The sequence below is a fragment of the Scyliorhinus canicula genome, chromosome 23 (genome assembly GCF_902713615.1).
Source record: "Scyliorhinus canicula chromosome 23, sScyCan1.1, whole genome shotgun sequence".
Taxonomy (NCBI): domain Eukaryota; kingdom Metazoa; phylum Chordata; class Chondrichthyes; order Carcharhiniformes; family Scyliorhinidae; genus Scyliorhinus; species Scyliorhinus canicula.
Window position 1 is genome coordinate 26873900 of NC_052168.1, and position 25732 is coordinate 26899631.

The 25732-nt window shown below is 53.4% G+C and overlaps 1 protein-coding gene across 1 annotated transcript; it reads left to right on the top strand.

Annotated features, from left to right (window-relative positions):
• The first annotated feature begins 3467 nt into the window (after positions 1–3467).
• Positions 3468–23749, top strand: mcm5 (minichromosome maintenance complex component 5). The gene is made up of 16 exons (XM_038783641.1): positions 3468–3653; positions 5375–5501; positions 6371–6499; positions 7723–7895; positions 9214–9369; positions 9958–10124; positions 11371–11542; positions 12631–12742; positions 13929–14072; positions 14201–14266; positions 15168–15344; positions 16632–16744; positions 17337–17465; positions 18406–18548; positions 20620–20747; positions 23401–23749. Exons 1-16 carry the CDS (start codon positions 3487–3489, stop codon positions 23500–23502), a joined length of 2205 nt encoding a protein of 734 aa, XP_038639569.1. The 5' UTR covers positions 3468–3486; the 3' UTR covers positions 23503–23749.
• Positions 23750–25732: the final 1983 nt, after the last annotated feature.

Below are 25732 nucleotides of genomic sequence, written 5' to 3' on the forward strand. Positions count from 1 at the left end.
GTCTATGAGGAAAGGTTGAGGGAGCAAGGGCTTTTCTCTTTGGAGCGGAGGAGGATGAGAGGCAACTTAGATAGATAGATAGAGAAATACAGCACAGAACAGGCCCTTCGGCCCACGATGTTGCGCCAAACTTTTGTCCTAGGTTAATCATAGAATTTTGGACAATTTTTCATGGCCAATCCACCCAACCTGCACATCTTTGGACTGTGGGAGGAAACCGGAGTACCCGGAGGAAACCTACGCAGTCACGGGGAGGATGTGCAGACTCCACACAGACAATGACCCAAGTCGAAATCGAACTTGGGACCCTGGAGCTGTGAAGCAATTGTGCTGTCCACAATGCTACCGTGCTGCCCTTAAGAAGTTAACCTACACTCCATTATTCTACCCTAATCCAAGTACCTATCCAATAGCCGCTTGAAGGTCCCTAACTTTTCCGACTCAACTACTACCACAGGCAGTGCATTCCATGCCCCCACTACTCTCTGGGTAAAGAACCTACCTCTGACATCCCCTCTATATCTTCCACCATTTATCTTAAATTTATGTCCCCTTGTAATGGTGTGTTCCACCCGGGGAAAAAGTCTCTGACTGTCTACTCTATCTATTCCCCTGATCATCTTATAAACCTCTATCAAGTCGCCCCTCATCCTTCTCCGTTCTAATGAGAAAAGGCCTAGCACCCTCAACCTTTCCTCGTATGACCTACTCTCCTTAATAGAGGTTTATAAGATGATGAGGGGGTAGAGAGAGTGGACATTCAGAGACTATTTCCTCGGGTGGATGTAGCTGTTACAAGGGGGCATAACTATAAGGTACAGGGTGGGAGATATAGAAGAGATATCCAAGATAGGTTCTTTACTTTCAGACAAGGCTCGGCACAACATCGAGGGCCGAAGGGCCTGTTCTGTGCTGTACTGTTCTATGTTATTCCTCATTTGGCCCTTTACATAATACATAATACATAAGACAATAGATTGGACAATTAAACCCCCATAATTCAGTGCTTCAACTAATGTAATATTTCGACAACTAAATGTGCTTTTTATGACAGTTTATTTTCTTGGCCTCTCAAGAAAATGGACAACATGTTTTTACCGACCAGGAATTTGATAAACCCATCTGGGAGATTGGCGTGTGAAGCATAGCTAAAAAAATGTTTTTTTTCTTTTTTAATTTTAGAATTCCCAATTATTTTTTTCCAATTAAGGGACAATTTAGCATGGCCAATCCACCTACCCTGCACATCTTTGGGTTGTGGGGGCGAAACCCACGCAGACACGGGGAGAATATGCAAACTCCACACGGACAGTGACCCAGAGCCGGGATCGAACCTGGGACCTCGGCACCTTGAGGCTGCAGTGTAACCACTACGCCACCTTGCTGCCACGTATCGCTAAAAATGACCAACGTCATCCTCTGGCGCACCCAAGGCTGGTAATTTGAGCGCGCATCTTTCCAAATGTAACTTTTTAAAAGCATTTCATTAGCTTTCAGAATTTCTTTGACTGACGCATGTCGAGGTTACTTGGCTCTCAAAGCAAAGTTGCCATAGTCCCAGATGACCATTGGCTGCTTTGGCCTTTGGTTTAACCTGAGGATCACCAAAGCTCAGGCACGGTAGCATGGTGGTTAGCATAAAATGCTTCACAGCTCCAGGGTCCCAGGTTCGATTCCCGGCTGGGTCATTGTCTGTGCGGAGTCTGCACGTCCTCCCCGTGTGTGCGTGGGCTTCCTCCGGTTTCCTCCCACAGTCCAAAGATGTGCGGGTTAGGTGGATTGGCCATGCTAAATTGCCCGTAGTGTCCTAAAAAGTAAGGTTAATGGGGGGGATTGTTGGGTTACGGGTATAGGGTGGATATGTGGGTTTGAGTAGGGTGATCATTGCTCGGCACAACATCGAGGGCCGAAGGGCCTGTTCTGTGCTGTACTGTTCTATGTTCTAAGGTTGAGAAGGCGGGGTCTTCACGAGTACCTCCTCCGGGATATGAGCCCACGCTGCTGGCCTCGCTCTGCATCACAAAGCAGCGCTCCAGCCAACTCAGCTAAACCAATCATACTTAAGTCTAGTTTGAGAGTGCAGCCAGTTCAACTGCTCAAACTTCACTTGCTCTGCTTCTTCCTTGGTAACTAGATCCTCTTTTTTTGAGGATCTCACCCGAGTTAAGGGGATATGATTAAGAATTTCCAGATAAAACTGCTGATTCAGTGTCACTCGTGTCTTGTTTTGCTTCATGTCTAAACCAGTGGTTCCCAACCAGTGTGCCGTGAAGATCCCCCACAAGTGTGGGGGGGGGGGGTTCTGTTTTTTTCCTTAGTATTTTCTGTTATTGTTTTCTTTTTTGTGAAAATTTGAATAAAAATTAGTAAAAAAAAAGAAAGTGTTTGCTTGAAGGCTAGTTCCCCTCGAGGGAGAGAAAGAGATGTCCGTCAGGGTTTATGGATAGGAGGGAGGGTCAGAAAGACGAAACCCATGCATAGACTGAATTGCCAGTGGACAGCACGGTGGCGCAGTGGTTAGCACTGCTGCCTCACGGCACCAAGGTCCCAGGTTCGATCCCGGCCCCGGGTCGCTGTCCGTGTGGAGTTTGCACATTCTCCCCGTGTCTGCGTGGGTTTCACCCCCACAACCCAAAGATGTGCAGGGTAGGTGGATTGGCTAAACTGCCCCTTAATTGGAAAAAAATTGGGTACTCTAAAATTTATATTAAAAAATGAATTGACAGACAGGAGATTCCACATTTCGAATAAGAGGAGGAAGGGGATAGCTGATTGAAGGAGGGGGGACCGAACCCCAGGGTTGTGGGTGAAGATTTCCAAAGGGGCAGCACAGGTACAAAGGGCCGAGTGGCTTCCCAGCACCCTCACTTCCGGCCTGGCCCAGCAATTTCGCGCCAAACATTGGGTAGTGGGCGGGGCCCGGGGCGGGAGCGGCCAATAGGAACAGAGTGGGCGGGACACGGAGCCGGGAGCGGCCAATAGGAACAGAGTGGGCGGGACACATGGGTCGGGAGTGGCCAATAGGAGCGGAGTGGGCGGAGCACTATTTTGGCGCCAAAGTTCCCGGAGGAGCGGAAAACAGAGAGAGACCGTCCCGGATTCCTGTCACCCGGCCTCCGTCCCTCAGCCTCGGCCCCCCCCGACCCTTCCCTCAGCCCCGGCCCCCCTCAGCCCCGGCCCCCCTCAGCCCCGACCGCGGCCCAGCTCCCTCAGCCCCGGCCCCCCCCCCCCGACCCCGGCCTCCCCCCCGACCCCGGCCCAGCTCCCCCCGGCCCCCCTCAGCCTCGGCCCCCCGACCCCGGCCCAGCTCCCCCCGGCCTCCGTCCCTCAGCCTCAGCCCCCCCCGACCCTTCCCTCAGCCCCGCTCTCCGTCCCTCCGGCTTCATCCTCGGCCCCGGCCCCCCCCCCCCCCCCCGGCCCCGGCCCCGGCCCCGGCCCCGGCCCCCCTCAGCCCCTCCGGTCTCAGCCCCGCTCCCTCCCTCGGCCATGTCGGGCTTCGATGACCCCGGCGTGTTTTTCAGCGACAGTTTCGGGCCCGAGCCCCCCGGAGACTCGGGGCAGCTCCGCCGCTCCCACATCCAGAAGCGGCTGCGGGATTTCCTCCGCCAATACCGCGTGGGCAGCGACCGCACCGGCTTCACCTTCAAATACAGGTCAGTCCGGGGGGGGTGGGGTGGGGTAGGTGGCGGGGAGATGGAGGGGGGTAGGTGGTGGCGGGGAGATGGAGGGGTGTAGGTGGCGGCGGGGAGATGGAGGTGGGTAGGTGGTGGCGGGGAGATGGAGGGGGGTAGGTGGCGGGGAGATGGGGGGGGGTAGGTGGTGGCGGGGAGATGGAGGGGTGTAGGTGGCGGCGGGGAGATGGAGGTGGGTAGGTGGTGGCGGGGAGATGGAGGGGGGTAGGTGGCGGCGGGGAGATGGAGGGGGGTAGGTGGCGGGGAGATGGAGGGGGGAGGTGGTGGCGGGGAGATGGAGGGGGGTAGGTGGTGGCGGGGAGATGGAGGGGGGTAGGTGGCGGCGGGGAGATGGAGGGGGGTAGGTGGCGGGGAGATGGAGGGGGGAGGTGGTGGCGGGGAGATGGAGGGGGGTAGGTGGTGGCGGGGAGATGGAGGGGGGTAGGTGGCGGGGAGATGGAGGGGGGAGGTGGTGGCGGGGAGATGGAGGGGGGTAGGTGGTGGCGGGGAGATGGAGGTGGGGGGGAGATGGAGGGGGGAGGTGGTGGCGGGGAGATGGAGGGGGGTAGGTGGTGGCGGGGAGATGGAGGGGTGTAGGTGGCGGGGAGATGGAGGGGGGTAGGTGGCGGGGAGATGGAGGGGGGTAGGTGGTGGCGGGGAGATGGAGGGGGGTAGGTGATGGGGAGATGGAGGGGGTAGGTGGCGGGGAGATGGAGGGGTGTAGGTGGCGGGGAGATGGAGGGGGGTAGGTGGCGGGGAGATGGAGGGGGGTAGGTGGTGGCGGGGAGATGGAGGGGTGTAGGTGGCGGGGAGATGGAGGGGGGTAGGTGGCGGGGAGATGGAGGGGGGTAGGTGGTGGCGGGGAGATGGAGGTGGGGGGGAGATGGAGGTGGTGGGGAGATGGAGGGGGGTAGGTGGCAGGGAGATGGAGGGGGGAGGGTAGGTGGTGGGGAGATGGAGGGGGGGGTCGGTGGCGGGGAGATGGAGGGGGGGGGTCGGTGGCGGGGAGATGGAGGGGGGGTCGGTGGCGGGGAGATGGAGGGGAGGGTAGGTGGCGGGGAGATGGAGGGGGGGTAGGTGGCGGGGAGATGGAGGGGGGTAGGTGGCGGGGAGATGGAGGGGGGTAGGTGGTGGCGGGGAGATGGAGGGGGTAGGTGGTGGCGGGGAGATGGAGGGGGGGTCGGTGGCGGGGAGATGGGGGAGTACATGAGATGGGAGTAGGAAGTGGGGAGATGGAGAGGTGAGATGTGGGTTGGATTGGGTGGGGGGGGGATGGAGGTGGTGCAGGTATGGAGGGGGTTGCGGAGTTGGGGACGTGAGTGGTGTTGCCGAGGTCGAGTCAGCAAATTCACTTTGACAAGTTTAGTTGGCTAAAACGCACTTTGGGAAGATTCTGAGGTTGTGAACAGTGTGGGAAATGCCGGCTTGTTTTACTCTTTCCCACCTGACGTTTCCCAGGCCCTCTGGGGAAAGCACAATAAGAAGTCTTACAACACCAGGTTAAAGTCCAACATGTCAGAGCTCCGAAAGCTAGTGTTTGAAACAAACATGTTGGACCGTAACCTGGTGTAAGACTTCTTGCTGTGCTCACCCCAGTCCAACGCCGGCATCTCCACATCTCTGGGGAAAGGATATTGCTGTGTCTGCTCTGGCTTCCAGCTTGCTGCTGTTCTGGCATTTAGCTCTTTGTTGTTTCTGCCTAGGGATGAGCTCAAACGTCATTACAACTTGGCTGAATACTGGATTGAGGTGTTACTGGAGGATCTGAGCAGTTTCGATGAGGATTTGGCCGACCACCTACTCAAGCAGCCCTCCGAGCACCTGCCTCTGGTAAGGACCCAGCGCGGTGTCCCCTGCACAGGACAGGAGCCGGTGGAGAGCACAGAAACCGCGGCTACACTTGGGAGGACCACTGACTAGGGCTAGGAGGGAGTGGTTTGCCTCCGTACCACTGATAGGCAAGATGATGTTGGATTTTCCTGGCATTTTATTGATGTCTATGGAATTTCCAAAGTTTGTAGCTCATTGTTTTTTTTTCTTAAAGAAAAGGCCTCCTCATGTTGACTTGGTTGGCAACTTGGTCACTAGAAGGGTAGCATGGTGGCACAATGGTTAGCACTGCTGCATCACGCCGCTGAGGACCCGGTTTCGAATCCCGGCTCTGGGTCACTGTCCGTGTGGAGTTTGCACATTCTCCCCGTGTCTGCATGGGTTTCACCCCCGCAACCTAAGAGATGTGCAGGTTAGGTGGATTGGCCACGCTAAATTGTCCCTTAATTGAAAAAAAAATAACTGGGTAGTCTAAATTAAAAATCAAAAAACGAGGTCTCTAGAAATAGTTTCCCCCCATTTCCTCTTGAAACATTTCAGAAGTTTGAACATCTTTATCCTTAATCGTCTCAGCCTTCAGGAGAGAAATCCCGGTCTCCTTGTAGCTTTTCACTCTTATCTTTGCCCCCATTATAGCCCCAAGATGGGTTTTTAAATTCCCTGTGAGGGGTGCAAGTGCAGGGACCTGGTGCTCTTGTATGTGTTGAATTGGTTAATTAGCACCGTACGTGTGGTTCCAACAGAGGAGTGTGTGGCATTGGTACGGTGTGACAATGCCTATTCGCAACCACCTACTTTAATCAGGGAAGTCTCGGGGCGACGTCTACCGCTGTTGTTACATTGTTGTCTCTCTTTCTGTTTCCCCGCAGCTGGAGGAGGCAGCGCGGGAGGTGGCAGACGAGGTGACCCGCCCGCGGCCGGCTGGTGAGGAGACACTCCAGGAGATCCAGGTCATGCTGTGCTCGGATGCCAACTGTGCCAATATCCGTAGCTTGAAGGTAGGGAGGGGGCGGGGTGGAATCATGCTGGTGGCAAGGGAGCCTCGGGTGGAGTTAGGCCTGACAGTGAGGATAGATAGGAAAGAAGTGTGCAGATTCTACAAAGGAATATCGAGTGGGGAGAAAAAAAATTGGCAAATGGTGTGTAACAGGAACATGTGAGGTTGTCCACTTTGGTGGGAAGAATAGAAAAGCAGAATGTCAGACGGAAAGAAACTAGTGGAGAGGCAGCTGAGAGTCCTTGATTATGAATCACAGAAAGGTGGTATATAGGCACAGCAAGTAATGGAATGTTGGCCTTTATTGCGAGGGCAATGGAGTAAAAAGTCTTGCTGCCATTGGTGAGATCGCACCTAGATCCCTGTGTACAGTTTTGATCTTCTTCCTTAAGGAGCGTTATACCAGTATTGGAAGCAGTTCAGAGAAGGTTCACTAGACTGATCCCTGGGATGAAGGGATTGTCTCAGGATCCCTACCATCCAGAAGGACAAGTGCAGCAGATACTTGGGAACCCCACCACCTGGAGGTTCCTCTCCGAGCCACTCGCCATCCTGACTTGGAAATATATCGGCCGTCCCTTCACTGTCGCTGGTCAAAATCCTGGAACTCTCCCTGACAGCACAGTGGGTGTACCTGCATCACAGTGGTTTAAGAAGCCAGGTCACCACCTCCCAGGGCGATATTAGGGAATGGGCAGTAAATGCTGGCCTAGCCAGTGACGCCCACACCCTGTGAATTAATTTTTAAAAAGCTATATGTGGGGTGGTGCAGTGGGTAGCACTGCTGCCTCGCGGTGCCGAGGACCCAGGTTCGATCCCGGGTCACTGTCCGTATGAAGTTTGCACGTTCTCCCTGTGTCTGCGTGGGTTTCACCCCCACAACCCAAAGATGTGTAGGGTAGGTGGATTGGCCATGCTTCATTGAGTTGGGTACTCTACATTTATTTTTTTAAAAATGGAATCAAAGCTTCACTCGCTGGGAACTTCGGTTTCAAGGAGCAAGACCACGACCGGGTCTGAATTGGAACCCCTTATACGTACAGGTCTTTATACACGCAATGTGGACGCTGGGCCACTGTGTCTTGAAATGGTAGGGTCACAATCCAGGCAGATCACTGGCTCGAGCTTTGCCAACCGTTTGTTTAGTATTTTTAAAGCGGGTTTTACGGTTTGCCCAGCGCTGCCGGCACACAGTTTGATTCGCTTTGTTTCCTTCTCCGTCAGTCGGACCAGATGTCTCGGTTGGTGAAGATCCCGGGCATCGTCATCTCTGCCAGTTCTGTGCGTGCCAAAGCCACCCGAATCGCCATAGAGTGTCGGGGCTGCCGTAACATCATAAACAACATTGCTGTCCGCCCTGGACTGGAAGGATACACACTCCCGCGCAAATGCAACACGTAAGCCCCGTGCCGTTAACCGCTGTGTTGGGGTTTGGTGAGCCAGCATCATGTGGCATTGTGACTAATCTTGGCACGTGCAGAACGTTTGTTTTCTTCCGGACCCTATTTTCAGCTGCACCTGTTGGAGCCAGTGGGTGCAGCAGAAAACCAGGCTGAGAGGGAAGCCATATCCCTGAGTAAAATATCCTATCCTCCGTTCCTGAGCTGTGCTGTTTGTTCCTCTGTTTTGTCACATATTGGGCAGCACGCTGTCACAGAGTTGGTGCTGCCGCCCCGCAGCACAGGGGACCTGGGTTTGATTCCGGCACTGGGCTGACTGTCTGGAGTTTGCACGTTCTCCCCGTGTCTGCGTGGGTTTCCTCCCACAGTCTGAAGATGGTGCAGGTTGGGTGGATTGGCCACACTAAATTGCCCGTTCGAGTCCAAAATGTTTATTGCAGGTTAGGCGGTGTACCTGGGCTATGGGGATAGGGTGGGTTGAGGTGGGTGCTCTTTCGGAGGGCTGGTGCAGACTGGATGGGCCGAATGCCCTCCTGCTCTGCAGGGATTCTGTGATTCTACAGATATCATAAGTGGATTGTCTTATTTACAGCTTAGTTGTTGCTATGGTAGACCATAAGACATAGGAGCAGAATTAGGCTGCTCGGCCCATCGGATCTGCTCAGCCATTCAATCATGGCAGATATTTTCTCATCCCCATTCTCCTGCCTTCTCCCCATAACCCCTGATCCCCCAATAACCTACCTATCTCTGTCTTAAAGACACTCAGTGATTTGGCCTCCACAGCCTTCTGCGGTGATTCGGGGGACCCAGGTGGTGACACTTTTTACTACTGTTCCACCTGGATTTTAAAAACGTCCTGAGGGGGGTGATCTGTCGTGTTATTCTGCCTCTGGATTGTGTGCTTCTTGGCTCTCTCGACTAACTGCATCCAGCACAGAGGGAGAGATCACAGGGTTGTCGATGGCTGCTTTGTGGGAGCTTGCTGTGCATAAATTGGCTGCCGCATTTCCTGCAGCAGTGACTAAAGATATTGGCTGTGGGCCCCGAGGTTTTGAAAGGGGCTATCGAAATTAAGCCCTTTTTAAAAAAAAATTAACGGTGTTTATGGAGCCCAGAATGGCAGAGACCATATTGGCATCCAAGCAACAGCTGAGTGTTGTGGTGGGGGGGGGGGGGGGGGGGGGGGGGGAGGCGAGAGAGGGAGTCGGAGGAATTGCCAAGTTGTCTTTGAGGCGGAGGACTGGGAGTGGAGCTGCCCTGTGTTCGGAATGAGGGAGGAAACGATGGGTAACGGCAGCTTTGTCTATTACAGGGAGCAGGCAGGGCGGCCGAAGTGCCCCATTGACCCGTATTTCATCATCCCGGACAAGTGCAAGTGCGTGGATTTCCAAACCCTGAAACTCCAGGAGTCTCCCGATGCTGTGCCACACGGGGAGATGCCCCGGCACATGCAGGTGTTCTGTGACAGGTACGGAGGTGGGGTGCACTGGGGGAGGGGGGGGGGGAGGTGGCTTCGGTCGTCGGGTACTGCCGCTCGAAGGGGCAGTTGGCAACAGAACCTTCTGTGAGCCCAATGGCTGGAGCCTGCGGGACCGACTGGTTACTACCGATGATTGGGCAGGGATCGGGGTGGGTGTCAGTTACTGCCCCGTGTGGGGTTGAGCTGCAGAGATCAACAAGATTTATATCTCTACTAATTCCTTACCAGGAACGAGAACGGAGAAAACAATTACTGAGCTAGTAATCTGAGTGACGGTTCAGTGAATCCCATGGGGGTTCTAGTTAGACTCTCGTGCCCGTTGAATGATCTTTTTCGAAAAACCTTCCATATGGTTGCTGGGCTCAGGTGGGTGGGTGGGGGGGTAATCGTGGACTTTTCTTGGACTATGATGCCTTCCATGGTGCAACAGGTTGTCAGTGTTGGTGGTCTGGGTTTGTAAGGCGAGCTGATGGGGAGGGGCGAGTGCGGAATTGACGGTCAAAGTGGATCTCGCCTCCCGCTGATCCCCGAGCTCCACCGTCGGTCTCACGGGAAGTGGTCCGCTCTCTTCCGCAGGTACCTGTGCGACAAGGTCGTCCCCGGAAACCGGGTCACCATCATGGGCATCTACTCCATCAAGAAGGCTGGCGCGGGCCGCAGCAAAGGCCGGGACCGTGTGGGGGTGGGAATACGTGGCTCCTACATCCGAGTGGTTGGAATCCAGGTGGACACCGAGGGGACAGGTACGTTCTCCTCCCTGTGGGCCTTCCTTTCTCTGTAATGCTAAGGGGCAGTGCTCCTGTGGAGCCATTGGTTGCGTTAACGCTCGGCCCTCCAGCTAGCAAGATCCCCGTAAAACGCACAAGTGAACTCCCAACCGCACGTGCGTAATCGCGTGTCGGCTGAGCTCAGTGGGTAGAACTCTTGCGTCCGGCCCCGTTCCAAAGACTGGCCACGTTATCCGGTTGGCAGTGCAGTGCTGAGTGTGTGCTGCGCTGTCAGAGGTGCCATCTTTTGGTTGTGAGGTTAATCAGAGGCTTCGTCGGGTCCTCTAGGCGTATGTGGGAGATCTGATGCCCGCTATTTCGCGGAGGAGCAAGGGTGGCGACCCTCGTGCCCTGGCCAACATTTATCCCTCGATCGGCATCACAAAAGCCGATTGTCTGACCCTTATCACGTAGCTGTTTGTGAGAGCTTGCTGTGTTTATTGCCTGCTGTTTTTCCTCAACTCTGGGTCGTTCTGAGGTCATGAAATGCTCGTCCTTTGTTCATAGATTTTCATAGAATTTACAGTGCAGAAGGAGGCCATTCGGCCCATCGAGTCTGCACTGGCTCTTGGAAAGAGCACCCTACCCAAGCCCATACCTCCACCCTATCCCCATAACCCAGAAACCCCACCTAACACTAAGGGGCAATTTGGACCCTGAGGGCAATTTAGCATGGCCAATCCACCTAACCTGCACATCTTTGGACAGTGGGAGGAAACCGGAGCATCCGGAGGAAACCCACGCACACACGGGGAGAACGTGCAGACTCCACACAGACAGTGACCCAGCGGGGAATCGAACCTGGGACCCTGGCGCTGTGAAGCATTTGTGCTATCCACCATGCTACCCTGCTGCCTGTCGTATTGTTCCCATACTGCATTAATAGTAACGTTTTAGACACTTCCTTCATATTTTGTGTCCATGGATCATGTGGGGATGGTCCCAGGAATGCTAATTCCGATTTGACCCTTGTATTATCCGGTATCCACGGAGACGACTGCAGCTGACCTCTGCCCTCTAGGGGGGGGGGCGGATTAGCTCAGTCTGCATGGATCCTGGTGTGGGGTCTTCCTGTTCCTCGTGCAATCCGACCTGATCTAGTTGGCAACTCGACCAAGGTGGGGTGTTGATCTATTTTGGGGGACAGGGAGAGTTCCAAAGGCCGCAGCTTACTTGGTGTCTGATCTGGAGTGATCTTTTCTAACGGAATCTTTGACCTCAGGACACGGCCTGCCTGGCACCACGGCCCCACAGGATGAGGAGGAGTTCCGCCAGCTGGCTGCCATGCCCAACATCTACGAGACGGTCGCCAAGAGCATCGCTCCCTCCATCTATGGCAGCTTGGATATCAAGAAGGCTATTGGCTGCTTGTTGTTTGGGGGCTCCAGGAAGCGGTGAGTGTCTTGGGAAGTCCCCGGATATATGGAGTGGGTGGGAGCGTGGAATCCAAGCCTTAGAGGGTGGCACAGTAGTTAACGCTGCTGCCCCACAGCTCCAGGGATCTGGGTTCGATTCCAGCCTCGGGTGGCTGTTTGTGGAGTCTGCACGTTCTCCCCGTGTGTGCGTGGGTTTCCTCCGGGTGCTCCGGTTTCCTCCCACAGTCCAAAGATGTGCAGGTTAGGTGGATTGACCATGCTAAATTGCCCTCGGGGTCCAAATTGCCCCTTAGTGTTAGGTGGGGTTTCTGGGTTATGGGGATAGGGTGGAGGTATGGGCTTGGGTAGGGTGCTCTTTCCAAGAGCCAGTGCAGACTCGATGGGCCGAATAGCCTCCTTCTGCACTGAAATTGCCCCTTGGCGTCCAAAGTTTGGGAGGCACTGCCAGAATGGGGTGGGGGAGTGGGCCTGCTCAATCTGTTGATAGTTGTCACCTCTCTGGTCTGGTATCATAAGACCATAAGACATAGGAGCAGAATTAGGCCACTCGGCCCATCATGTCTGCTCCACCATTCAATCATGGCTGATGTTTTTCTTCTCCCATTCTCCTGCCTTCTCCCCATATCCCTTATTAATCAAGAACCTATCTATCTGTTTGAAAGACACTCAGTGATTTGCCCTCTATAGCCTTCTGCGTCAGAGTTCCACAGATTCACCACCCTCTGGCTGTGGAAATTCCTCCTGATCTCTGTTTAAAAGGATCGTCTGAGATTGTGTCCTCTGTTTCTAGTTTTTCCTACAAGTGGAAACATCCTCTCCACGTCCACTCTATCCAGGCCTTGCAGTATCCTGTCAGTTTCAAAGAGATCCCCCCTCATCCTTCCTTCTAAACTCCAACGAGCACAGACCCAGAATCCTCAACCGTTCCTCACACGCCAAGCTCTTCATTCCAGGGGGGTCGTTCTTATGAACCTCCTCTGGACCATCATCCTCATAAAGCTCTTCTTGCACCTTCTCCGCTGCCCCTGTGTCCCGTCTTGTGATGTAGCGGGCAGGGTGGCACATGTTGCTGGGTGTCTAACCCGCCTTTGCTTTGCCGCCTCCAGCCTGCCAGACGGACTGACACGGAGAGGCGACATTAACCTGCTGATGCTTGGTGACCCAGGGACAGCCAAATCGCAGCTGCTGAAGTTTGTGGAGAGGTGTTCGCCCATTGGGGTGAGTAAGGGTTAAACAAAAACAGAAAATACTGGACGGTCTCTGCAGGTCTTGACGGGTCTGTGGAGAGAGAAGGGAGTTAACGTTTGGAGTCTGGATGACTCTGTCATCCAGTAAGGAAGGGACACCGTGGGGAGGGCTGCTGATTGATTGGACTGTTTTATTTTGCCCCTCGACTGTGGTAATGTTGTCTGCTGGGTGCAGACAAACCTCCATGTTAAATCAGTGACGGCCCTTTGAAAACGCCGCGCACCGAGGAAACTGAAGAGCAAAAAAAGGTTGCAAGTTGTTGGTTAAATGAAATGAAAATCGCTTAGTGTCACGAGTAGGCTTCAATGAAGTTACTGTGAAAAGCCCCTAGTCGCCACTTTCCGGCACCTGTTCGGGGAGGCTGGTACGGGAATTGAACCGTGCTGCTGGCCTGCCTTGGTCTGCTTTCAAAGCCAGTGATTTAGCCCAGTGTGTTAAACCAGCCCCATAAAATGAAAAGCCCCTAGTCGCCACATTCCGGCGCCTGTTCGGGGAGGCTGTTACGGGAATCGAACCGTGCTGCTGGCCTGCCTGGGTCTGCTTTCAAAGCCAGCGATTTAGCCCAGTGAGCTAAACCAGCCCCTCACCTTGTGCACCTCATCTTCTTGTACTTTCTAGTGGCAATGTTCACGGTGTCATGTGGGGTGCTCCATACACTGGGCACTGTGTCCCATGCATGCTCAGCACCTGACTGCCTACATGGGGTTTAACCCACTTGCCAGCTTTTACTGCGCCTACTCTATCCATGCCCAGGTTGACTGAAGAGCGCGTTCATTCTGAGCCACGGCAGACGCTAACTTGGTCCCGGCTAAGGTCCTGGAATAATCGTAGTGGTCCTTTCTCCTACGGGCACCATGAGGCCTACTACTACAGGCCTTTGGCTGCCCAATGGTGTTGTTCCTGAGCCTGCGATCAGGAGTTCATGGGGAATGAAATTTAATGAGGTTGAAAGCTGTTGGGTTGTCCTGGAAACTCTTCGAGCAGCCTGCCGGGACTGGCCTCGGTGTGACTCCACTCCCTCGTATCACATTTGCCCCAGGGCCGGACAATTACTCTGGCCGTACCTGGGTGCCAAGGGTGGGGAGGGTGACGGCGTCTGTGTCCTCTGGCGGTTCCCCCTGCTGATGGGTGCAAATTATTTGTTTCGCTTGTGCAGGTGTACACCTCCGGGAAGGGGAGCAGTGCGGCCGGACTTACAGCTTCCGTCATGCGGGATCCATCCTCCCGGAACTTCATCATGGAGGGGGGAGCCATGGTTCTGGCCGACGGGGGTGTCGTCTGCATTGATGAGTTTGACAAGGTACAAACGGGGGCGAGCAGGGATCCGGGTGATGCTCTTGGGATTGAGGGAACTCGTCCACGTAGACTCAAAACAACTTTGTTCCATTTGCAATGCCTTTCTGACTCTCACCTGCTCCGTCTCTCCAGATGCGTGAGGATGATAGGGTGGCGATCCATGAAGCTATGGAGCAGCAGACCATCTCCATTGCCAAGGTGAGGGGGAGGGCATGGGATTAGTGGGGGGGGTGGATTTTGAGCTCATCATCCCTGGCTCAAATGTCAGGGACAATTTTGCAGTGTGGAGCAAGGTGTTCTGGAGAGGCCAGAAAAGATGCTTGATTCCAGAGGAGCCATTGGGAGGATTGTGTTGGTGTCTGGGGTGTAGGGAAGGTGGAGACTATCCCAGGGAGAAGGCAAGGATGCAGACTGGCTGGGCTAGTTCTAGCCGTGATGGTCTTAATGGCCTCCCCCCTGCGTGGTTACCATTCTGTATATAATTCTATTAACAGAAGATGGGATTAATGAGAGTGGGGGTATGGAGAGAGGTGATATTATTGTTAATTTTTTAAAAATAAATTTAGAGTACCCAATTAATTTTTTTCCAATTAAGGGGCAATTTAGCGTGGCCAATCCACCTACCCTGCGCATCTTTGCTTTGTGGGGGGCGAAACCCACGCAGACACGGGGAGAATGTGCAAACTCCACACGGACAGTGACCCAGGGCCGGGATCGAACCTGGGACCTCGGCCCCGTGAGGCAGCAGTGCTAACCACTGCCTCACCGTGCTGCCCGATATTGTTGTTAATTGAGTGGATTCCCGTGGACTTGATTAGTCAAATAGCCTTTCTGGTTCCTTCAGCTTAATGAAGGCCCCGGCGGGGGGGGGGGGGGGTTGCCATGGTTGCCGTTGGCCCGGGGGGGGGGGGCTTATCGTTGGCCACGGCGAGGGCGGTTGCCCCGGCGAGGGGGGGTTGCCATGGTTGCCGTTGGTGAGGGCGGTTGCCCCGGCGAAGGGGTTGCTATTGGCCCTGGCGAGGGTTTTACCCGGTGTGTGGGGTTGCTCGGTATGTCCGGGACTTGGGGAATTGACCGGGATATGTTGTTTTTGGCACAGGCTGGGATCACGACCACCCTGAATTCCCGTTGCTCGGTCCTGGCCGCGGCAAACTCGGTCTTTGGGCGCTGGGATGACACGAAAGGAGAGGAAAACATTGACTTCATGCCGACCATCCTGTCGCGATTTGACATGATCTTCATTGTGAAGGACGAGCATAATGAAGAGAGGGACATGGTGAGGAGACGGGGGAGGGTGGCGGCGTGGTCCTGAGCGGGCTGGGGGCGGGGAACTGCCCGTGTTCCCTGTAATGTTGACAGGCTGGGTTGCAGTGGTCAGAGCTGCCCGATTCCAATCCCGTCTGTATCCCAGAAATTGGCACTCGGGATCCTGGGGTTTATGCTCTTGGCTTCACCTGGCAGCTCCGTGATGAACCCAGGATGCTGATCATAGAATTTACAGTGCAGAAGACTGCCATTCGGCCCATCGAGTATGCACCAGCCCTTGAAAGAACACCCCACCCAAGCCCATAACTGCACCTAACCCAGTAACCCCACCAAACATTTGTGGACACTCGAGGACAATTGAGCGTGGCCAATGCACCTAACCTGCACATCTTTGGACTGTGGGAGGAAACCGGAGCACCCGGAGGAAACCCACGCACACACGGGGAGAACGTGCAGACTCCGCACAGACAGTCACCCAAGTGAGAATTGAACCTGGAACTGTGAAGCATCTGTTCTAACCACTGTGCTACCATGCCGCCCTTATAAAGGAGCTGATTCTGATTGGAGGAGACCTATTACTTGCCACCGTGGAGAGGGGGGTGGGGGGGTGCAGAGACAGTAGTGTTGCAATAATTCCCCCTGAGCTGCTAATCCAGAGGCCGAGGATTGCAATGTAAACTCTGGGAAGCTGAGCATGAAACTAGCATCGATTGTTGCAAAAACCCATCTGATGCCCCATGGAGAGAGAAATCTGCCGTCCCGACCTGGTCTGGCCTACCTGTGACTCCACACCCACAGCAGTGTGGTCGACTCTTAACTGCCTCCTGAAATAATAATAATTAGTGTCACAAGTAGGCTTACATTAACACTGCAGTGAAGTTACTGTGAAAAGCCCCTAGTCGCCACACTCCGGCGCCTGTCCGGAGAATTCAATGTCCAATTCATCTACCAGCACTACTTTCGGGGCACCCGGAGGAAACCCACTCGGACAGTGGGAGAACGTGCAGACTCTGCACAGACAGTGACCCAAGCCGGGCAGTGAACCTGGGACTCGGGAGCTGTGAAGCAACATTGCTACCCGTCGTGCAAGTCAACTTGGCTTCCAGGAGCCTTGCCAGCAACGCTCACGTCCCATGAAATACATTTTAAAAAGGGATTCACTGTGGCCGTGTAATCGGTGCCAGTGCTGCCCATGGCCTGTATGTGAATTGCGCCCCTGTTGAAATCTCCGTACCATCTTGGTGTTCAATCCCTCCTGGTTTTATCCAGGTTGATTCTTTGTCTTTCTCTGTCGCAGATTCTGGCCAAACACGTCATGAATGTGCACCTCAGCGCGTTGACCCAGACCCACGCGGTCGAGGGGGAGATTGACCTCAGCAAGCTAAAGAAATACATCTCGTACTGTCGCACGTGAGTCCTGCGGGCTGGATTTTAGGGAGTCCAATATGACTTCTTCGGAAGGGAAGAGAGGTAGAAATATGATCTGTTTGATGCTTTTGTTTAATGGGAGGTGCAGATGGAGCAAAATAAGGAGGTAAGGGATAGATGGGAGGGCAGGAGCGATGTGGGCAAGTAAATCTGCAGCCCTTACCCGGTATGGTCGAGATGTGACTCCAGACTTTCCACGATGTGGTTGATTCTTAACTGTCCTCTGAAATGGCCTAACGAGGCACTCTGTTCAAGGGCAGTTGGGGTTGGGCAGTGCAGGCCCAGCCACTGGCACCCATATCCCACAAACACAACTTGAAAACAAAAGCCTCTGGTTTGAGCCTCATCTGTGGAGTACCAGAGTGACAGGTGGGATCTGTGTTGCACCTTGCAGTAGAATAGCTAGGCAGTGCCCAGGGATTTTGGGGAGGGGCTGAAACCTTGTGTCTGTGTCCTTAACCCTGGACTTTGCACTCCAGAGTGACGTGGGTGTTGTGATGGGGGACGGGGGGTATTCTGGCTGTGTTTCTTCGTGTTTCCCATGTTTTAATACGTCCTGGGTTTTCTCCCACAGGAAGTGTGGGCCCAGACTGTCTGCAGAGTCTGCAGAGAAGCTGAAGAACCGCTACATCCTGATGCGGAGTGGAGCTCGGGAACACGAACGCGAGAGTGATCGGACCAACAGCATCCCCATCACTGTCAGGTTAACATCTCTATCTGTCTCTCACTTTTGTTTTTAGCACTAGCTCCTGTACACAACCGTAACTATATCTCTCTCTCTCGCTCCCACACTGTCTCTCTCGCTCCCACACTGTCTCTCTCGCTATCTCTCTCTCTCTCTCGCTCCCACACTGCCTCTCTCGCTCCCTCTCGCTCTCTCTCTCTTGTGCTCCCGCTCCTGCTCTCTCTCGCGCTCCCGCTCCTGCTCTCTCTCTCGCGCTCCCGCTCCTGCTCTCTCTCTCTCCTGCTCTCTCTCTCTCTCGCGCTCCCGCTCTCTCTCTCGCGCTCCCGCTCTCTCTCTCGCGCTCCTGCTCTCTCTCTCTCCCGCTCCTGCTCTCTCTCTCTCGCGCTCCCGCTCCTGCTCTCTCTCTCGCGCTCCGGCTCCTGCTCTCTCTCTCTCTCTCGCGCTCTGGCTCCTGCTCTCTCTCTCTCTCTCTCGCGGCTCGGCTCCTGCTCTCTCTCTCTCTCTCTCGCGCTCCGGCTCCTGCTCTCTCTCTCTCTCTCTCGCGCTCCGGCTCCTGCTCTCTCTCTCTCTCTCGCGCTCCCGCTCCTGCTCTCTCTCTCTCTCTCGCGCTCCCGCTCCTGCTCTCTCTCTCTCTCTCGCGCTCCCGCTCCTGCTCTCTCTCTCTCTCTCGCGCTCCCGCTCCTGCTCTCTCTCTCTCTCTCGCGCTCCCGCTCCTGCTCTCTCTCTCTCTCTCGCGCTCCCGCTCCTGCTCTCTCTCTCTCGCGCTCCCGCTCCTGCTCTCTCTCTCTCGCGCTCCCGCTCCTGCTCTCTCTCTCTCGCGCTCCCGCTCCTGCTCTCTCTCTCTCGCGCTCCCGCTCCTGCTCTCTCTCTCTCGCGCTCCCGCTCCTGCTCTCTCGCGCTCCCGCTCTCTCTCTCTCTCTCTCACGCTCCTGCTCTCTCTCTCTCGCACCCTTTACAGGCAGTTGGAGGCTGTTATTCGGATCTCTGAATCACTGGCGAAAATGAAGCTTCAACCATTCGCCACGGAGCGTGATGTGGAAGAGGCCCTGCGGCTTTTCCAGGTGTCCACGTTGGATGCGGCACTGTCAGGAAGTCTGGCCGGTGAGCGTGCGCGGGTTTTGGCCTGGAAGGGTGGGTAGTGGAGCATGTATAGCTGGGGTGGGGGGAGGGTGTTGTGAACTTGATGGAGTGTTGTCCCCATCCAGTACATAAAGATCCTGATGACAATCGGGAGGAGGGGGGAGAGAGAACCAGCGGGTCAGAAACAAGGACATCACTGATGTTTTTTTTTTCAACAAACATTGTACTGAGGCATTTATTGTTTTATAACAACAAAAGATACAAGTACAAATGTAAACATAATTCAGTGCGTAACACACTCCTCCATCTCCCACTATTCCCGCCTAAGCTAGACAAAAAATAGCCTAACTCCCCCTTACTCCCTAACCCCCTTATTGAATCTGCTAACAGTTTAGTTTTCCCCAAAGAAGTTGATAAACGGCTGCCACCTCCAAACGAACCCTCGCATTGACCCTCTCAGGGCGAACTTAATTTTCACAAGCCTGAGAAACCCGGCAATGTCGCTAACCCGTACCCCTGATTTCGGGGGCTCCGAGTCCCTCCACGCTAGTAAGATCCGGCTCCGAGCTACCAAGGAGGCAAAGGCCAAAACGTCAGCCTTTCTCACCCCCTGGACTCCCGGGTCTTCCGACACTCCAAACCTTGCCACCTCTGGACTCAGCGCCACCCTCGTTTCGCACCGTGGACATGACATCGCCAAATCCCTGACAGAATCCCCTGAGCTTTGGACATGCCCAAAACATGTGGACATGATTTGCAGACCCTCCTGCACACCTCACACACATGTCCTCCACCCCAAAAAACCTCATCTGGGCCGCCGTCATATGTGCCCGGTGAACCAGCTTGAATTGAGCCTGGCACATGATGACAACGTGTTGACTCTACTCAGTACTCCCACGGACCCGCCTCTGACTCCTTTCCCAACTCATCTTCCCAATTATGCTTTAGCTCATCTATTTGAATTTCCTCCCACTCCATAAGTTCTTTATACATTTCCGATACCTTCCCTTCCCCCATTCCTGTTCTAGAAACTACTTTGTCCTGTATCCCCTGCGGCGGTAAAGGTCGAAATCTGCCTTTGCACAAAATCCCTCACCTGCAGATTCCCTCCCGGCAATTCAAACTCCACTTACAGATCCTTCAAACAGGGAAAGCTCCCATCAATAAACAGGTCCCCCAGCCTCTCAATCCCTGCCACCTCCGGAAACCCCCCCCCCCCCCATCCATCCATCCATCCATCCATCCATCCTCCCCGGTACAAACCGGCGATTACCACAAATTGGAGCCCACACCGATGCTCCCTCCACTCCTATATGCTTCTGCCACTGCCCCCAAACTCCCTGAGCCGCCACTACCACCGGGCTTGTGAAGTACCGGGCCGGTGAGAACGGCAGAGGAGCTGTTACCAATGGCCCCAAACTTGTGCCCTTACATGCGACCTCCTCCACCCGCTCCCACACTGACCCTCCCCCACTACCCACTTCCGTTTTACCCGCCCACACAAACCCACTGATCACTGTATTCACCCGCTTAAAAAAGGCCTTTGGTATAAAAATAATGAGGCACTGGAAAACAAACAAAAATCTCCAGAGATCCGCCATTTTTATGGTCTTGTAGCCTCCCCGCCAGTGACAACGAGAGCATGTCCCGCCTCCGAAAGTCCTCCTTCATCTGTTCAACCAACCAGGCCAGATTTAATTTGTGTAACTGCTCCCATCCCTGTGCCACCTGAATACCCAAGTAGCGAAACTCCCTCCCACCACTTTAAACGGCAACTCCCCAGTCTCCTCTCCTGCCCCTCGTCTGGATCACAAAAATCTCACTCTTACCCATATTCAATTTGTACCCTGAGAACCGGCCAAATTCCCCCAAGGTCTGCATAATCTCCATCACTGAGGTTTTGCAGGGAAGGCTACAGCCTGTCCTGCCCCTGGATGGGAGAAGGGGGCTCACAGACCGTGACAATAAGGGGCCGGGATTAATTTGGTCAGGGGAGTGCCAGTGGTGGAAGGGGCTGGGGGTGGGGCCCACAGTGGGTGGCCAGGGCCTGCGCTCTGGGCTGACTGACCCCAGATTGCCCCGTCTCTCCTAGGTGCGGAAGGCTTCACCACGGCGGAGGATCATGAGATGTTGGCTCGGGTCGAGAAGCAGATGAAGTGCCGCTTCGCCATCGGGTCCCAGGTCTCCGAGCACAGCATCGTCCAGGACTTCCTCAAGCAGGTGAGTCGCTCTCTCTCTTTCCCCCCCCCCCCCCCCCCCCCCCCCCTCTCCTGGGGCCAGCACGTTGGGCCGACTGGCCTCCTGACTAAAACACCAGCCAGGCTCACAGTGACGTATATGTTTTGTGTCTGTCCCGCTCAGCCACAGTGGACTTTACCCTGCTGGTCTGTACCAGGAGTTGCTGCTCCCTGTGGACATGTAGCCCTGAGTGGGGGATTGGTGTTTCCCAGGAGGTGTGGGGAGGATTTTAACCGGTTGTGGTGTGTCTTTCCCGCTGTTTCCACGTCGGAAAGCCATTCCCCTCCAATTCCAAGGAACCGAGATGCCATCGAAAATCAAATTGGATTCAGTCCGGCTGGAGTGAAGCGCAACGTATTAGAAATCCAGTGGCTTCTGTGGTGGTTGCGTAATGAAACTGAATGGAGATGGTGATCATATCACTGGACTGAGCCAACGCTCGGGTCATGGGTTCAAATCCCGGGCCGGCATCTGGTGGAATTCAAATAAAATCTGGAATACAAAGCTTGTCTCAATAATAGTCACCTCAAATCCGGTTCACTAATGTTCCTTTAGGGAAGGAAACCTGCCGTCCTTACCCGGTCTGGCCTACATGTGACTCCAGATACAAAGCACAAGCAATGTGGTTTAGTCTCCAACAATGAAGGGAAATACCAAGCAATGCTGAGGATCATTGTGAACCAGAAATTACAAGTTGCCCCCAAATCTGTTATACTCACTAAAAATGCTCTGGGGACGTTTCATTGGCAATTACTTGGTTGCAGCCCGAGTATCTCGCCCGGTTCTGGTTGCTACACTTTTTAGGAAGGATATGAGAGGGTTCTTGAAAGGGTGCAGAGGAGATTTACCTGAATGGCCCCTGCGCTGGGGGTAGTTTCAGCTACAAGATTAGGTCAGAAAAGCTGGGCTTTGTATTCCTCGGGGGTGAGATTAAAGAACAATTTGATAAAGAGGCATATAAGATTTGACAGGTTTGGATAAGGTTGCCAAAGAAAGGTCCCCATTAGCTGATGAGGATAGACACTATTCTGTGAGTGTTTTGATGGGAATAGTGTTATGGGCACGGGTTTAGAAAACTTCAGAGTATATCATGGAGTTCACCTGACCCACGACTTTTAATAGATTTTGGTTATGTGAGCACAAGGATCCACTCTCCAGGTGTTATGCAACAAAGACCTTAAGTATTTTAAAAACAGAACAATGTTTATTCTATGAACCCAGTTAACATTTTATAAACGCACAGTAAACATCTTAACTACCAATACATGTAACCCCACAGATACAATACTCTATAGATAACCCTTAATACCTTTCCTAGCAACATCCATAAGTTTAAACCCTTTTTAACAAAGACCGCAGGTTTAAATTCTCTCAGAATTTGATATTACTTTGAAATCATCAAGTGAGCTGAAGACATTCTTTAGCTTGTAGAGAGGTCAGAACGTCTTGCTTTGAATACAGCTCTCCAACTCTGAAATCGAAAAACAGCCACAATGAAAATGAAATGAATGAAAATCGCTTATTGTCACGAGTAGACTTCAATGAAGTTACTGTGAAAGGCCCCTAGTCGCCACATTCCGGCGCTTGTTCGGGGAGGCCGTTACGGGAATCGAACCATGCTGCTGGCCTACTTGGTCTGCTTTCAAAGCCAGCGATTTATCCCAGTGTGCTAAACAGCCCCTTTACAGCTGCTTTACAGCTCAAAATGAAAGTGAAAGTAAAAGACAGCCCAGCTCCACCCACACACTGACATCACTGCAGCTATTTGATAAACACCCATTTCGTAAAAGTGCATCCACGTGACAATAGAGAGGGCCAAGGAGATTTAACAGAGGTATTTGGTTTATGAACAAGAGGAGCTGCAGCTGGTGACTAAAATGTGTCCTACTGGGAAAAAAAAGATCCTAAAAAAGTTTTTCACCTTGCACTCATCATGACCCGCTGCACAAGGCAAACAATGGGAACAACAATTTATATTGCTCAAGAGAGCGGGCAAGTGGACTCCGGTAGTGATGTTCTCTGGTTCGTTCCTCATGGCGTGGCCTTCCGCAATCAGTCAGCCTGCCTGGTTTGAATTTGAAACAAAGGCGTGGTGGTGTTCACTGCTGCATTCTCCGTGGCAACACCGTTACCAATCAGCACTCTTCACATGCAGTATAAATTGTTGTTCTCTTTCCTGTTGGTTTAGCGTGTGAGCAAGGCCGATAGCATGTGGCTTTAATTCTTCGGCAGTACTCTACTTCTACCAAACCATTTAACGTCGGAAAGATGTGACAACGGTTTAGAATTCACTCCACTCTGAACTGTTTGATGAAAGGTGGATTGGATGCTTCACCCCCAGGAGGTTCGGTTGGGAGCAGAGATTGTTGTGGGAAATTGGAGAAACATTGCGATTGGGAAGGTTAGGGATGCGAATGGGGAGAGAGCAAGGCAGTGGGATTATTTTGTGATCGAGGCAGGGCTGTGGGGGAAGAGTGGGGTACTGGGATTGGTGGCGGGCACAGGCATGTCGGGCTGAATGGCCACCTGTGCTGTCATTCCTCCCCCTGCAGGTTTTGTGTTTCACACTCCAGAGTGTCTCTCCCTTCAACCTGCTCTTGTTTCTAATCCCCCCCCCCCCCCGCCCACCCTGCAGAAATATCCAGAACACGCCATCTACAAGGTCCTGCAGCTGATGAAGCGTCGGGGCGAGATCCAGCATCGAATGCAACGCAAAGTCCTCTACCGCATCAAGTAATGGCGGCCGTGGGGGTGAGGCTGGGGACTGTGGAGCTTTCCTGCTACGCCCAGACCCTTCTATCTGTGAGCCCGGCCGCTGTACCAGAGAGGTTACCATGGTAACGTGGCAATTGGTCATCAGGAGGCTGCAGGTGGACACGTGTCCGTACAATGCCATTTTTGTCCTGTTTTTAGTAATTGAATCTGGATGAACGAAGCCGTGTCTGCTCTTTTTATTCCTCAATAAAGTTGTGTGCTAGAAATGATTCGTGTTCCTGACTGTTGGTACTCGTTGCAACATGAGATGTGATTCAGGCTTTGCTTCCCCAGGATTTCCTGGCTTCTGACTGCCCCGGCTCCCTTTATTCTCTTCCTCCCCCCTCCCCAAAGCATCTTGTGCAAGCGGCCAGATGGAGTTCCGCACTTGGGCAATTCAGCTGCTTGGCAGCATCGCAGTTGGGCCTATTTCTTTCTCCAATGTGACATAAAGAAAGGGTTAACCAGACTCTCCGTAACTGGGAATTCTGTTTTGAGCTGGAGAGAGCTCCTGGATACTGATCGACCCTGCACTCTCCTGTGTAAGCGTCCTTCGTGATGTTTCCTTCGTTCCATTTTATTTTATTATTTTTGGTCCGTGGACCCAGAATCGGGGCGTGCCCTGTTCAAACGGCCTGCTTGACAGGAGGCACTGTTCTCAGGTTTTGGATTTTGGAGAGGAGAAACCAGACTATTGGGCACCGAGTGGATCTTTGGAACCAGCTTTGGAGGGACTCTTGCATCAGTTAACTCGTGGGTTGGTCAGGAACAGTGTGCTGCCCGTCAACGGTCACGAGGTGGTTCCTGCGTGATGCTCTCTTGGAGAACTTGGCAGAAATGTTTAGACTTTGGAGTTGAATTCTCTCCCCTGCTTGCTGAAGTGAAGGAACTGCGCTATTGTTCTGAAAGCAGTGAGTGCTCAGCACACTGTAAAATGATACTCAGTCTGCAGAGAAAGTAGACCACCTTGCAAGAGAAAAAGCATCTCGAGCCTAGAAGGAAGAAATATCAAAGCGAAAGCCTGAACTTCAGAAAGACTTTGACTGGTCATCCCAGTGCATCAAGGATCCTTATCCTTTCTATTTATAGTTTCTTTCACTTTCCCTGGTGTGTGTGGTGTATTTTTCTGTCTTGTCTAATTGCAATATTGTACATAATAAAAGATTACTTGTGTTCCAAGTTTCATTTCTGGTGACTAGCTTATTGGGGTCAACCAAGGACCTCTGGTATTTGAAATAAAATATAATTTGTATTGTGAGTCTGGGTCAAGGTGGGGCTGGCATTGGCCACACACTGGCTCAGGGTGTTTGCGCCTCCTGTTCAAAAGAAAAGCAAATTACTGTGAATGTTGGAATCTGAAACCAAAGGAGAAAATGCTGGAAAATCTTAGGTCTGGCAGCATCTGTAAGCAGAGAAAATAGCTAATGTTTCGGGTCTGGATAACCCTGGATAACCAAAGTACTGTTGTGATACCTGTTCCTACAACCCCACCAAATGAGCAGTTTCCTGGTCTTGCTTATTGTTCTCTGGAACCTTTACACCTCTAAAGAGCACTGGGCCTGTTTTCTTTCTGCTATTCATAATTGTTCCATTCTAGAATCTTGTCTTTTGGAAGTAAACAACATGAGCTGACCCATGGGAGCCCCAGCCCTGCTGTCCCCTTGCCCTTGAACTGTTGAGTGCAATGAGCAAACGTTGGAACCTGGGGCTGTGAGCAAGGGGGCGAGTCTTTTCCCCTCCCCCCAAGGGCAGGGCGCAATGCTGGAGCACTTTCAGAAGATCGACAGGCTGACTGGGGCGGTCGATGAAGTGTTTTATACGTGGACTGTCCGAGGCTGCGAGAGGCTCAAGGCCGTCCCTTCCGTCAGGCTACTGCTGAAGTGTGTTCAGTGCTTGTTTGCCTTCCTGGAGAGGGGGCTGGGCTTCAGGGTGCTGGCTGCCTTTTGGGCCCGTCTGACGGACTGCGTCAATGAACGGGTGGCAGAATTCGAGGCTGTGGCCCAGCTTGATCTGAAGATGCCCCTTGGAGTCTGGGACGTGTGCAGGTAATGAGGGTAACAGCAAAAAGGAAGGTTTGTGATAGGATGGGAGATGGAGAAGTTGCATTGTATGGGTAAAGGGAGCGGTAATGGGGACAAGTCCTCCAGCTGCCAGGCCCATTGCCCAGGGCATTGGTAACCATGGACTTCCATTAAAATGGCCCATGATTCTGC

Coding starts and splice junctions, on each gene's coding strand:
- mcm5 (XM_038783641.1), top strand. CDS start 3,487: ATGTCGGGCTTCGATGACCCCGGCGTGTTTTTCAGCGACAGTTTCGGG. Junction 9,370..9,957: donor ATGCAGGTGTTCTGTGACAG/GTACGGAGGTGG, acceptor TCTCTTCCGCAG/GTACCTGTGCGACAAGGTCG. Junction 12,743..13,928: donor AGAGGTGTTCGCCCATTGGG/GTGAGTAAGGGT, acceptor TCGCTTGTGCAG/GTGTACACCTCCGGGAAGGG.